General features: G+C 40.7%; 1 protein-coding gene across 3 annotated transcripts in view; it reads right to left on the bottom strand.

The window, feature by feature from the left end:
- The window catches only part of taok3a (TAO kinase 3a), a 73,801-nt gene that overhangs the window by 21,527 nt on the left and 38,101 nt on the right, over positions 1 to 14,173 (bottom strand). For all 3 annotated transcript variants that reach the window (XM_069138388.1, XM_069138389.1, XM_069138387.1), the window contains exons 4-11: positions 11,475 to 11,546; positions 10,631 to 10,732; positions 10,289 to 10,334; positions 7,261 to 7,357; positions 6,547 to 6,660; positions 5,174 to 5,265; positions 4,519 to 4,612; positions 2,085 to 2,166 (exon numbers count right to left, since the gene is read on the bottom strand). In XM_069138388.1, the coding sequence (XP_068994489.1) occupies positions 2,085 to 2,166; positions 4,519 to 4,612; positions 5,174 to 5,265; positions 6,547 to 6,660; positions 7,261 to 7,357; positions 10,289 to 10,334; positions 10,631 to 10,732; positions 11,475 to 11,546 (699 nt within the window). The remainder of the gene's footprint in view (positions 1 to 2,084; positions 2,167 to 4,518; positions 4,613 to 5,173; positions 5,266 to 6,546; positions 6,661 to 7,260; positions 7,358 to 10,288; positions 10,335 to 10,630; positions 10,733 to 11,474; positions 11,547 to 14,173) is intronic.

The raw sequence follows: 14,173 nt of genomic DNA, 5'->3' as shown, positions 1-14,173 counted from the left end.
TGCTAGCTACATATTAACCCTGCAGATAGCTTTAAAATAGACTGATAAATGGACTGAAAATGTATCTCCAATAAACATTGATAACAAATGAATGATTACAGGTCATTTGTCAAGGAAAAATATCAAACATTCACTGGTTCCAGCTGCTAAAATGGGAGAATTTGCTACTACTCTGGTTCATATGGGTAAATATTGAATTATGTTCAGATTTTGGGCTGTTAGACAAAAAAAAAAAAAAATCCATTTGAACACATCCTGCTGGTCTGTGGGAGATCGTTGTTGTTAGCTAGTTAATTTATAGGATTAAAAAATAGACCCGGAGCCAAACAACACTCAGAGCTGTTTTTAACCGTTCAACAGAGTATTTTTTCTTAAACGATGGGTACTTATGGGAGAAGGTCACTGAGTGGTTATTATTTCATTATTTATAGATTTAATAGTATTCTGAATGACAAGGCGAGAGAGCTTTTAACCTGAAGCCAGAACACTGATAGCTGAAGGCCCACAGATTAGTGACCTGATTTTCCCTTTAAAGAGCTTGGAGGGGTGTGTGTCTGGGTGTGTGTGTCTGGGTGTGTGTGTGTGTGTGTGTGTGTGTGTGAGCGCGCTGAAAGGAAAAGTGAATTTGTGTGTGTGCGCGCGTGTGTGTGTGTGTCTGAGATGAGAAAGTGGGGTATTAATCATAAACTAACACCCCCACCCCCCCAAGCCCCTCAACATAAAGCAGGCCCTTCGATACTGATCCAAAGTCTGTTTGGTACTTATCCCGCTTTAATGGTTTTTTTTCAGCCAGGATTTGGGTCAGGGGTGTTGGGAAGACTGACTTCCAGTCAAGACCTCGATCCCATCCAGACAACAGTCCAGAGCCCCTTATTTAACAGCTCCCCTCCTCCTCCCTGAAGTGAAGCAAGTGTGAAAAGTCCTGTTGATAATGACCACCACGGACATAAAACTCCACATGTGACAAGAGGATTACCTGATGGTCACACGAACAAAAAGATGTACTCCTCAATCACAGGGAAACTGAATGAACACACGTGGATTATCACCATGGATGTTCATTGTGTTTCTGGGTTATATGTCAGTACGGGGTGTCAACCAGCAGGATGGCTAAAAGACCGTCTGTCATGATGAAGATTTACTTGCAGCTGCAGTTCATCAAATTTAGATTTATAGCATCATTTTGCCTTTGTTTGACATTAGGAGCATATATCAACATTATTTTGGCATTTAGCTTGAAAGGTTATTCTAGACTTGAACTTGAACTAAAATGTTCTACTTTAAGTTTATTTAAGCTCTACTTCTCAGGACTTGACTTTTTTTTTCTATAGTTCACTTGCAGTGCTTCTACTTTTATGACATTTAAACCGGTTAAAAATACTTTCTTTTTTACTTTCCCTCTGTCGTTCCTTCCTTTCTTCATTCTTTCTTTCTTAACCTCAAAACTTGTGTAAAAAGGAAAAAAAATAGCGCACCCTGAAAGCCTCGTGGGTTGGCACCAACCATGAAATACAATGTCTCCGATTCAGGACATGACTTTCTTTCTTTAAAATTGTCTCTGTCTCCTCATGTCCTGTCATCTCAACTGTCATTCAACTATCAATAAAAGCATAAAATGCCCCCAAAACACAAAGAATTTGAATTTTCCAATTTGTCAAAAATAACTCTTGAATGCCTCCATTTCTAAAAATGTTCTGGCATGTAAAAACAAATAAAAAAAAAAAAAAGACTGAAAAACTGCCTATATAATTGAGAGAATTTTAAAATCTGTATCAGCTGGACCCTAATCAGAGAAATATGTCAGCAGCAAACATACAGGAGCTCCGTGGAGCTCTTAGAAACCGTGACTACAAGCTGCAGCAGAGGATGTAGAGCTATGACAAAAAAATAAAAAATAAAATACATAAAAGAACAAGCGATTCTCAGCAGGGAGTCTGATTCTGTGCTTGAAGAAGACACTGTGTGTGTGCTTGCGTATTAGGGAGCCGTGGGTGGAGGAGAGTGACTCATCCCTGTGGCTCAGGGACATACTGAGACAGGAAGTGAGGTCACAGCTGGAAGGATTACAGAGGAAGCCCACTCACTCGTAGCAGCTCCCCTGACGAGGGTCTGTCCTGAGGAATTTTCAGTAGGCAGTAGTCAACAAAGCTCCGGAAGGGGTCAGACCTGGGTAAAGAGGACAGTGGGATGCAGGTCAATTATCCCCCTTCTCGCTCAAACATATTTAAATAATAAAAAAAAAAAAATCCTTAAGCAAGACTCGCTGTCACAATCTAAGAATAGGTTTCCTTCATTATTTATTGTACTTATTGTCAATTAATGCTTAATGTGTGAGGAGGAGAATTCTCTTCTGTTGTGCTGCTTGTCACATCAGTAACTTAAACCAGAACAATCCTATGTAATCTCTTAGTGCAGCCCCAAATATGAACCATATATGGATTATGTAAATATGTGGAGCAATGAAAATATAGGCCACTGGAGCTGATCTAAAAATATGCTCAGGATAGTGTATGGTAAACGTAACAGCACGTGTTTGGGTTGCTGCTATGGCTCGTTAAGATGAAGTCGCCTGGGATGCTGTTTTAATAAAATGAATATGAATTCAGGGTCACTGAAGGGTGATTAAGTGCAAAAAGCTCAGCACCTATCTGCCAGCTCACTGCACCTCACCGCTACCTCTCCTCTGTCCGGGGTGATCACAGGTCCACGAGTGTACTCGTACACGACGGCAATGTGTGGAGAGCGTTGCCATGTCTCTGTGTGCTGAACGCTGTGGAGCGCATGTCTCTACTCGTCTCATCTGGCGGGATGTTGCTAACGCCTCGGGCCGCTGGAGCTCCTCCAAAAATACCACAACCCTGCGCTGTCCCACACAATCACTCGCCTCAGCACGATGCTAGAAATCAATGTTAATTTTACAACGGGCGTGCACGGTCACAGGCCGTGATCTTAAAAGACCCCTCTCGCCTCGTGTTTCTTGATGACCTGCTCGCAACACTTCTTTAAGGCGTAAAAAATGAACATTGCTTTATAGTTGCGAACTTGGCCGGAAGACTCGGGAGGCCACAGATGCCTTTAAGCTGCTCTGAGGCAGGTAAAAACAGCAACGCTACAAACTGCTGCTCCTCAGCGGAGGAGACGGATTCTTGCAACACTCTTCGAGGAACTAACATCTGCACGACTCTGCATGCCCAGGGCGTCACATCCATCACTCCTCATGCCGTGGCAGTGATCACATGACACAAGTACATGAAGGTAAATTACAGGGAGGGAATCCAATAAACACCTCACATGCTGAGGTTGTAGAAACTCAGAGGAGCAGTGGAATATCTGTTGCTTCACGAAATCCCTCAAAGTGTCTTTTTTGCCAATTTAGATCGCCTTCTTCTCTGTTCATAAAAACTGCTGAATATCTATCCTGTTTTACACTCAAGTTTATGAACTCAAACTAAATTCCTCGGTTCCCTTCACTTTAACCCTTAAGTTTGTGCCCGCTAATACTGACCATATAGGTAAGTAATGATGAGGTAATACGTATATAATGATTAAATAATATGTACATAATAATGATGTAATATGTTTATTAATGAGGAGGTAATATGTGTATTAAGGGAAACTGATTATGTATATAATAATGAGGTCATATGTATATCATGATGAAGTCATATTCTTTTATTTATAATGAGATAAAAATGGATATTGAGGAAATATGTGTGTAATAATGATGTCATATCTATATAATGAGGTAGCATGTATGTGATGATGAAGTACTACGTCTATAATGATGATTTTTGGACTGGAAAACTGCTTCTTCCTAACAATGTGGTTTGGGATGGTGCTGCAAAAAGACGGCAAAGAGCTGTTTGAAACCTGCTGGCCTAAATTAAATTACTTTTGATGTCTGGAAGGACAGTCTCCAGAGAATCTATTAGCATTCACAATCCTGAGCAATGGTGCTGCATAAAATAATGCATAAACCAAGATGTTTTCCTCCACTGCATTTAGAACACCTCATCTGTGTATGCAGGGAAATGTTAGTTAGTATTGTAAGTAAAGCAAAAAGTGAGTTTTAACTGCTGGAATAATCACACGGCTTTGTTTTGGTGTTGAGATGCATTAAATTAAGCCTTGCAGAGCAGCAGAAATGGTGTGAGGAGTTCCAGGGTGTTTCTTTGGCCGAGGTTTCCCATGTAATTACATAAGAGAGTGTGACCTTGCACAAAGCCTGTCGCAGGGATCACAGGTCATGCAGATTAACACGGGGATGTTTTACCCCGGCTAAACCCAGACCGGATTGGGCTTTAATATTCACAGTCGACTGGGCGGATTGTATCAGCTGTTACACTGGATTTTGTTCGTGGATGATTTTTTTTTAGGTTCATCTGACGTACCATTACAATATCATCAAATATATTGGGCAGCATTTTTTTTTAATCAAAATGATCAATATAAGAAACTAGAACACAACAAAAAAGTGAATGGTAATATTTTGGTGCAAACATTGGGTGTTCAACTCACCACTCATTGGACTGCAGTGTGGGAGAGTCGTTTTGGGCGATGTGATATAAGGCACTCATGGCGTTCATGTTGAACAAGGGGGGTTTACGCTCCGCTAAAATAAGAAAAGATGGGAGAGTCAGAGATAAATAAATGTGATGGGATGTTTCGGTTCCTCAGGTTTTAAAGCAACCGATCAGCTTCTTGAAGGAGGCAGAAGTCTTGTCTGTGTCCTTTTTCTTTTTTCAGAATCTTTTTTTATTTTTTTATTCTTTATTTAGAATCCCATCACAAATCCATTTTACAAAGACAAATAATATATATACACATATATATATATATATATAATACTGTACCAATATTGATGTGTAAAACTATATACATATATTCTTATATATGCATACTTGTGCTTTTACACATACATATGGAAATGTTTTTTAAACAAAAGAAGGGCGTTTTGGGGAAAGATATACTTTCCACTTTTCCCATGTTTCCTTGAATTTGTTTTTTGAAGCCTCAGGGAGAAGGTGATTACAAAAATGTCATATATAATATAATACCAATCTTAGATGTATATATAGTGTCTGAGTCATTTTTAACCGACTCAATCTGCTGAATTTGTGATTGTGCGGCCAAATGAACGCATTGTTTGACCAGTGGGAGGGCGTATGCTCACCTAGTTCAATACAGGTGATCCCCAGGGACCAGATGTCCACTTTCCCCTCGTACTGACCCTCATCCATGGCTAGGATCACTTCTGGGGCCATCCTGAGGACACAGAGATGCACATGCACACGCACACACACGCACACACACGCACACACACACACACACACACACACACACACACACACACACACACACACACACACACACACACACACACACACACACACACACAGAGAGACAGACTTTACTAAGTATGGGAGAAAAATCCATGAAAATGTTATAATCTGCTAAGCTTCTCAGAGCTTTTAAAGACTCTGGTATGCTGTGATAGCAGCTCCGTTTTTGAAATGTATGTGTTTCTATAAACATGGTATGTGACAACTTGTGTGTGTGTGTGACTACCAGTCCAGCTGTTTATGTGAGGATTTCATTTACCCTCAAAGCAGCTAAGAGTGTGTGAGAGAATATTTGGGAGGGTGAGGTAGAGCTGATGATTTCTCTGAGAGAGAAAGCGGAGTACTTCGCAGCGGCTTCTGTCTGAATCAATACAAGACAGGTCGGCTGTCATGACACAGAAATCTAAATCCTCTACAGACACTGAATATGGAACATTTTTGCCTCATCAGACTGTTTACGTGCTGCTTTTTGTCATTTAGGCAGAAGGTTACAGAGGTATGCAAAGAGGGGTTGCTGTAATGATAATATGAAGGAGGAACGGTGTCCTCTCAGGCTGCATCGATGAGTATCATGTTGCACACTTCTCTCACAGTGAACACTTTCTCATGGATCTCATCGTCAGAAATTTCAGGGTCAGTTTGTGACTCATTTGCTTATTCAGGCATAAATGTTTTGGCCAGTTTACATGTGGTTCACAAATTAAGAGAATATGGGCAGCCGTAGTGTTCACAGTTTGATTCCCAGGTCCCCCTGTCCACATGCTGAAGTGTCCCTGGGCAAGACACTGGGCGTCAAGTTGCTCCCGATGGCAGGCGAGCCCCTTGAATGGTGTGCACTGGTGTGTGTGGGTGAATGGAAGGTAAACTGTAAAGCACTTTGAGACCGCTAAGGTGATCAAACGCTAGTCAAGTGCAGAACATTTATGTCTGAAAAGGGCTCCAGAGTACTACGCAACTATGTGTTATCAAAGATTCCTGTTACTTACAAGCATCAAAACTCAAAAATCACTACAAGCAAGATGCACACAACGTAAATAAACAGCAAAAACAAACACAAAAGTGGGTAAATCAAGCTAAACTGTATAATTTCCATGCAAAAGACAACAGACATTGAAATACTGAAATCAACAACAAATGCATTCCAGTTCATGTTGGTCTTCTCAGAACGTTACATCCTGTGTTTTCTTCTGTGGTGTGTACTGACCAGTAAGGTGTCCCCACAAAGGAGTTGGCAGGTGAGGCAATGGAGGCGGAGCCAAAGTCGGCCAGTTTGACTTGACCGAGCTCAGTCAGCAGAATGTTACCAGCTTTCACATCTCTGGATAGAGAGAGGAGCACATGAAGAGAGGATGAAGACGCAGCAGCCAAGAGGAAAAAAACATCAGTTCCAGGGATCGGTTTTGCATTATGCATATGTAACAGATCAACGAAATGTGATGTAAAATAATGCAGCAGAGCTAAAATGGTAAATATGACACCGATTAGTCTCCTATAAATGTAATGCATGTCTGCAAATGAAGATAAGGGTTTTCTTTTCCTCCAGGTTTGACACATTCGACACATTGGTGGTGTGGCGTTGTGTTCATTTTAATGGCTTTCTGCTGTGAAAGCTGTGATGACACAGTGATGAAACAGTAAAAAGGACTCGTTTGATGCTCTTGTTGGATGTCAATCATATCTTTTCTGCCATAAAAGATACTACTGTGGATGCCAGTGAGGCAGGAGGGCTGTTACTTCCTAAAAGTGATGTTCAAGAATGATTCAAACATAAGTACAGAGGTGAGCTTTTACAGCTTAATCAGTAAACACCGCAATAAAGCACCAACATTAGTGTTGTGACTATTATTATCACATTTTTGCTCATTTTAGTGCATTTTCCTGTCGCGAAATGGTTGAAACCTGGAAACTAACTGCTCACCTGTGAATCATATTGTGGGAATGTAGGTAAGCCAGTCCTAACAAGGCACCGTGGGTAATGGCAGCAATTTCCATCTCTTGGAGCGGTTTCTTGTGAACTTTGGGAGAAATGAGGACAGTGGAAATGAGTAGGAGCCCTCTAAAGACCTGAATGATATAACAATGAACAGAAAACAATTCTATACAAAGGCCTACATAATGAATAAATACTCTGTAAGGCCCTGCCAACTAAAACATCACAGTTTTAGTAATTAAATAAGAATTACCGCCTTGCACTTTTATGCCTACGCCAACCAGTCAAGTTGCAGTTTATATCCATGTTTGTCCAAACTCATTTATTAGATGTGGAGAGTGGAGATTTAGAAATAATTGAATAAAAGGAAGTAATTTATCATACTGCAATAAATAAATAACTTTTATTTGAGTTAACTTTGTTAAGCTTGGTTGTTGTTGTTGTTGTTGTTGTTGTATGTCTGCTGCACTAGTCTGTTATTTTACTGTGAGAAAGTAAAAACAGAGTCAAATGAATTGTATGTGTTCACATCCTTGGCCAATAAAGTTGATTCTGATTGAACACAAAGTTGAAGCCATGACATGAGACAATGCTTCACATGTGGATGTGAATGAGCTATAAATCCTAAGAGATGGAGGCTTCACACACATCTTCAACCCATCAGCACAGAAGATCTGTACAATCAGCACAGTTTCAAGATGGACACCCAAGATTAGTGTCACCAATTCAGTGTCCGGCCAAATGTGAAATGTAGTCACAATCTCCCCCTTCTGTTCCTCCGTTATGGAGCTGAATAATGAACAGAAAGGATTTTGCAGAACATGATGATGCCACAGTGAAATTGACCGTTGAGATTTGGATATAAAAAGTCAAGACTTGTTACAATTACCATTTATAGTGAGGTCACAGGGACCTTTGACCACCAAATCTTATCTGTTCATCCTGGACTCCGTGAACATTGGAGTCAAATTTGAAGAAATTCCCTCGAGGTGTTCCCGAGATATTTCTATAAAGATTCCGGTCATCCTGGTCGTGGCATATCGCCGTCACAAGAATGAAACCGACAAACCAAAAAAATAAAGCCTCAGGCCACATGGAGGCATAAAGATTGGACCAATATGTAGGAAAGACAAAGTCCTCCCCTGCCATGTACCATATGGGTAACATGTAAACAGTCATGGGCTCCTAAGCTGGCTCCCAGCAGACTGCTGCAACAACACTCAGACTATGTGGCGAGGCTAAAAGGTCACAGCAGAACTACGGCTGAGAAATCATCAGGGCCAACTGTCATGACTGTGTCCTCTACGTCAGCCGTGAGTACACATAGGTGCTTAAAATAACACAGCAGTTTCAGGTCAGGGATCGTTCCAGGAAGAACAGTTCAGAAGGTTCAAGCTTTGAAAAATCAAAAATAGTCTTTGGTCCTTACAAAAAGTAGTAAAGCTAGACATGAAATCTAAGTAACACAGTTATTGATTTCCATCTATGTAGTGGTTGTAAATGGAGGAGTCAGATCACAAAGCCATGGCTAACACAGTTATTCCACATTTACAGGGTATCATCTTGTTCCAGTACTAACACAACTGTAGAGATCGAATCAAAGCACACAGTCACAGCAAACATTTCATGAGTTTCACTTGACAAAATCAAACAAATAACCACCGGAAATAACCAAAGAACATGAGTTATGGGTTTTAAAAAGATTTGACAGCAAGTACTTCCTCATGTGTGGTAGACATTCAAATCGCCAGGACAGAAGTTGACAGTCAGCTGCTGCGCTGCAGACAGGCTCAGTTGGCTGAACAGCAGCTTTCAGTGCAGACAACTCAGCCAAAAGTTAAAAGCTACTTTTCCACGGGTTCGTTTTATGAGTCTTAGTTCACAAAGATTGAAGCAATGTGAACCAAAAACTCAAGAGAAGTGAAGTTCAATTGAAACTGAAGAGTTTCTTCAACTGAGCAGAGAATACAAGCACTGCAAAATCACCTGAGTAGAGGAGGACCTCCCTGATCACCTGACATCAGCGCTACCTCACACCGGTCGGATTTCTAGCCATCTTCAAAGAACAGTCTGAACTTTTAACAACTACATGGAATACGCTTTTTTGGTAAGAGTTACAACTTTTACAGCTGTTGGCTGAGCGTAGCATGAAGGCTGTAAACAAGGAGAAACAGCTAAACTATTCCCCAAAGATAAAACGATCCACCGACCAGCATCTCTCTCTCTGTGACATGTTATATCTTGTTAGTTTCATTGGTACAATAAGCCGAGTGGAATGAACTCTGGTTTCACAAGAGGTACTGAGAATTCTTCTTCTTAGCAACGTCCTGGAAAAATGTCAAGATTAAAGATCTTTAAACCTCACTCTTTTCATGCTGTTAATTCACACATCAATATATCTTTATTGAACTGTTTGTTTTTGTCCTTTCACACAAAAATGCATATTAGGTGACGACAAATCGACCTTCGCCGTCACACGCCGCTCCGAATGACAGCGTTGATTGTTTGTGTCTGTAGCAGCTCGGTGTCGTATGAAAAAGGAAAGAAAAATGACAAAGACAATGATCTCAAGGAGCAGCATCGCCACGCAAACAAGCGGTCAAGATATTAAGTAGTTGATATAGTTCACTTGGATGTAGTAGAGTTGGTAGTTAGCATGCAGCAGTGGCACAACGCGTATGCTAATGTACCAAAATCTCTTCTTTTGTCGAGTGAGGAGGAGGAGGAGGAGGAAGATCATCACTGGATGATGTTAAATTGATCATTTTTCTGAAGAACGACCTGACGTTAAGCTTTTCACATTTTTTTTGAACAACTATTTCAAATTGGCGTCGCTGCTGCTGTGAATAGTTTCGATGCTAAATATTTGGAATTAAGTCTTTTGCATTTTTATATTGTTTATTCTTCACGACCCGGGAGTGTAAAGGCCCGAACACTCTGATTCTGACAATAAAGAAACAACTCTACTTAATTGTTCGACTACCTGCACACATTTAACATGAATAATTATACTTACCCTCTAGTAGATCTGATGCGGAGCCCAGGCAGTACTCCATCACCAGCTGAAACAGAAAACACTCACAGCTGAAGAATAATCACTCCAGCAGAAAATATCCTAAACACAAAGCTTCAGGTCAGGTTTCTAAAAACGTGTGAAGCTGTTCTCTGCCCCAAACTCATCACAGTCTGAAGATGGTGGTATTAATTACAACACGCAGTATACAGAGAAACAGTAAAAGGCAGCGGGAAAACACAACCAGTGGGACATGAAAAGAAATAAAGACAAAGAGGAAACCAATCAGAGGAGGAGAGAAAAAGACTGAAACAAAGAGGGGAAGAAGAACAAGGATCCACTAACCCAGGCAGTGTTGTCTTTCAAGTAGCAGCCTTTGTACTCAATCGTGTTTGGGTGTCGCAGCTGTCCCAAAAACTTGACTTCCTTAATGATGTCCTGCCACTTCTGCCGAAACACATTCAGACACACACATGGTTACACACTGCAGGTACAGTCACGATATCACGAACAGGCATTGTTGCGACTTTAATTGCAATAATCCTCGCTGTAGTGAGCGATCACAGCTTTCATACATCTCTTACTATTGTATACTGACAGCTTATGATGGCACTGCAGCAACATGAATAATAAACACATTAAAAGCTAGCTCTGTGCCTCAGCTAGTTGACAACAGTCTGGCAATGTCATGTGGGAGTCCTCCCACAAAAAGCATCAGTCAGTGGTTTATAAAAAGGATAAAGTTTGAGATGAGGGCTGGAGTTCAGCTGAAGTGTAAGCTGTGATGACATAAAGCCTCCTGAAATACGCTGGTTCCTAAACATTTTTAGCCGTTTGCTTGTTTCAAGCTTTGCATCTGATGGTTAGTGATCATTTTTCATGATTCATATCATATCATATTTTTGTTCCTTTAGAGTTAACTAACCGCCACATGGAGCATCTCACAAATTCAAGCATCAAGCTTTGTGTCAAATAGCGGTGAGAATGATGTAATGTTGCTTTTGCATTTCGAGCTATGGCTCCCACTCCCACGTCAGAGAACTAAATGTCATCTGATCGTGGCCAAACCGAAAGCCCACTGGACCTTGAGCTTTTGTTTTGTGATGTGGTTCAGAGGCAAAACCAGCAAACTGCATTCACATGGCATGAGTCATGTGCACGTGCTCCTGTGTGTGATAGTCCTTCTTACTTCGGTAGTCTGCTTGCCATTGTAGGACATCTTCTTGATGGCCACCACCTCATTGGAGTAGGAGTTCCGTGCCTGAAGGAGAAAATGGATGAGATCAGTCTATTATAGTCTTGAAACGAAAAGGCGAGAGCAAAGATTCACTACGAGATCAAACTGTTTAAGAGCGCTGCAGGGAAAATGTGCAGCAGTGTGAGGCGTCTTGCTTTCACGGTTTCATCATGGCTGAAAAAAGTAACTTGTTATTCTCAAATGAAATCAGACAAAAGACCCTAAAACCAACTTTAGACAAGCGATTCACAACAAGATGAAACTGCTTTAGAATGATGCAGAGAAACGTTGCAGCAGTGTGAACTGGTCCGTCCAGCTGATGGTGTCGCCCGCCATGTCAAATCACCAGTGGGCAGTTTTAGGACGTAAGACACTAAACAACAGAAAAAGATGAGAAAAACTGACAAAAGAGGGGATATCTCCTGTAAGTTCGGGGCATAAACTCGAATAAGCCCCGTTGGTATTTCATTGAAGCACCCACGGGCCGATGTCTCCACCCTCTTGTTTTATTTTTCGCCGTTTCATCACGACCAAAAATCTAACTTTCGCAAGTAACTCACTGTCACTATCCTCATTCATGTTTGAAGATGCAACAAATTACATCCAGCTACAAACTAGCCTGAAAATGCTACAGCTGAAACGAGAACTACAGAGTCGCAGGTGTGGAGATGTTACACCGTCTCGTGGTGTAAACTAACAGGAGTCAGAAAGTTGTAGTTCGGTGAATTGCAAGTATTTGCAAGTTAAGCAAAGACAGCTTCCGCCAGATATCACAGGACTTCATGCTTTTTCTTTTTTTTTTGTCCTCTAGCCATACAGATCTATAAAAAGAACTTGGAATCAATAAATTATGAACTAAAGCCATGTTGGAGTAACACACTATGAAGAGGCAACATACTGCTTCAAGAAGTAAATCCACTGCTGTGCGTTTTGATCTTGATGATGGATTAAGCAGGCTAACTAGACATTAAAATTAAGATCATCACATAAACATCATAAAGAGCCAGAAGGAATAAAATCATCACGAGCAGTATTATTACAGCAGAATGATTCAGCAGCTAACAGACTGTAAATTAAATTAAAAAGGTTTGCGTTTTCACTGGACAGCTTCAAGGGAGGTGAACCAGATGAATCGGATGATAAATACAAAACATCACGATGCATCCATCGAGTGTAACATCCACCACAGCAGCAGGAAGCGGATGTCTGAATAGAATCTAAACAAATGAAAAAATGATCACCGCACTCAACAATGTAAATTGGTGCAGCCTGCAGGTTAGTGCTGCATGGTTTATCTGTGGCTACTCTGAGGGTTGGCTGCCATGCCCACATTAAACCGGTGGTGTTAACCTCGGAGGTGTTTGGCCTATGGGACGGCTACGCAGCGGCTCAGCCTAAGCCCTTATCCCGGCGTCATCCCACTTATAAATGAATGGGAATTTCATGTCGAGATCCAAATGGAATTACAGCAACAGCATGCAACAGCAGTATTCCCATTTGACTTTTATTTTCCAGATTAATTTGATTCCTATGATTGCCTGTCAGTTCGTGCACAGTAGCTGTTCCCTCTGTGGCCGGCTCTGTTAGATGGTTGTAGAAAGAAGGAAACAAAAATAATGTAACGCTAAAATATTGAAGTCCATTCGGGCTAATTGTCGTTGCAGATGAAAGGGGGAGGAGGTTATCAGCAATTCCAATTGTCTAATTCACTCAGCCTACATTATAGTGGTGTGTGATGTTCTTGCATACTCAGCAGGGGATTTCCCCTTCTTCTCCTCTATAATGGAGTTCCTCATTAGTCTTTACATGCATAAACTACCCATGCATTCAATTGTCTACATTTATTTGACTATGCATGCCTGTCCTGTAATAACCTGGAGAATATGCACGTATCGACACAGGTAGCTGCTGTCCCTTTCCCTTCTGTCATGCAATGAACCGGTAGGTATTTACTTCTTAAATGTTTGCATGTTCTGCCCATGTTTCATTCTGCGTCTTCAGGTGCTCTGTCCTTTGTCATACAGTGAGCATCGTTTCCACTGAGGATGGGAGGAAACTTTCACATTTACTTAGATGTTCGTACTAAAATGTCCTCTGACTGTCCAACTGCTAAAATCCAGATTAGAGAAGCTCTGATTTATATATATTAAAATGCTCATCGGAATCGCTATTAATTATTAGCAATAATCTTAATAATCTTAACAAGTAGCAGCAATGAGTGATTTGCAGCCTACAGTGTCTTCGGTTATCGGGACGTGTCAGATGAAAGCCGGAAACAGGAGTTTATTGATGAGTGAAATAACTACTTGACCTGCCCTGAATATTTTTTCAGGTTAAAATAAAAATAAAAAATAAACGTTTTATATATTTGTATTCTTTTAAAGATACAATAATTGAACACATTAAAGACAAGGCAGTAAGTAAGTAAGGACAGTGGTATTTGATGTGAAGCTGCAATAAAACATCTGTAATGAGATCTCCACTGACAAAAGTAGCATTATTTTGACGGCAACGCTGCAATTTATTAACGTTTTCTATTATACTCGCTTAATGATCAATGCCATTATAATGTTTTATTTGTTATATTCAGACATGTATCCTCTATTTGTTAAATGTACCTTCATCTGGAACAAAAAGCTACGGACTACTTT

Source organism: Embiotoca jacksoni, unplaced genomic scaffold (genome assembly GCF_022577435.1).
Source record: "Embiotoca jacksoni isolate LCO1_2020_lvr unplaced genomic scaffold, fEmbJac1.0.p SCAF_8, whole genome shotgun sequence".
Classification (NCBI taxonomy): domain Eukaryota; kingdom Metazoa; phylum Chordata; class Actinopteri; family Embiotocidae; genus Embiotoca; species Embiotoca jacksoni.
The sequence above is the reverse complement of the archived record's forward strand: the minus strand, read 5'-3'. Positions and strand labels throughout refer to the sequence as shown.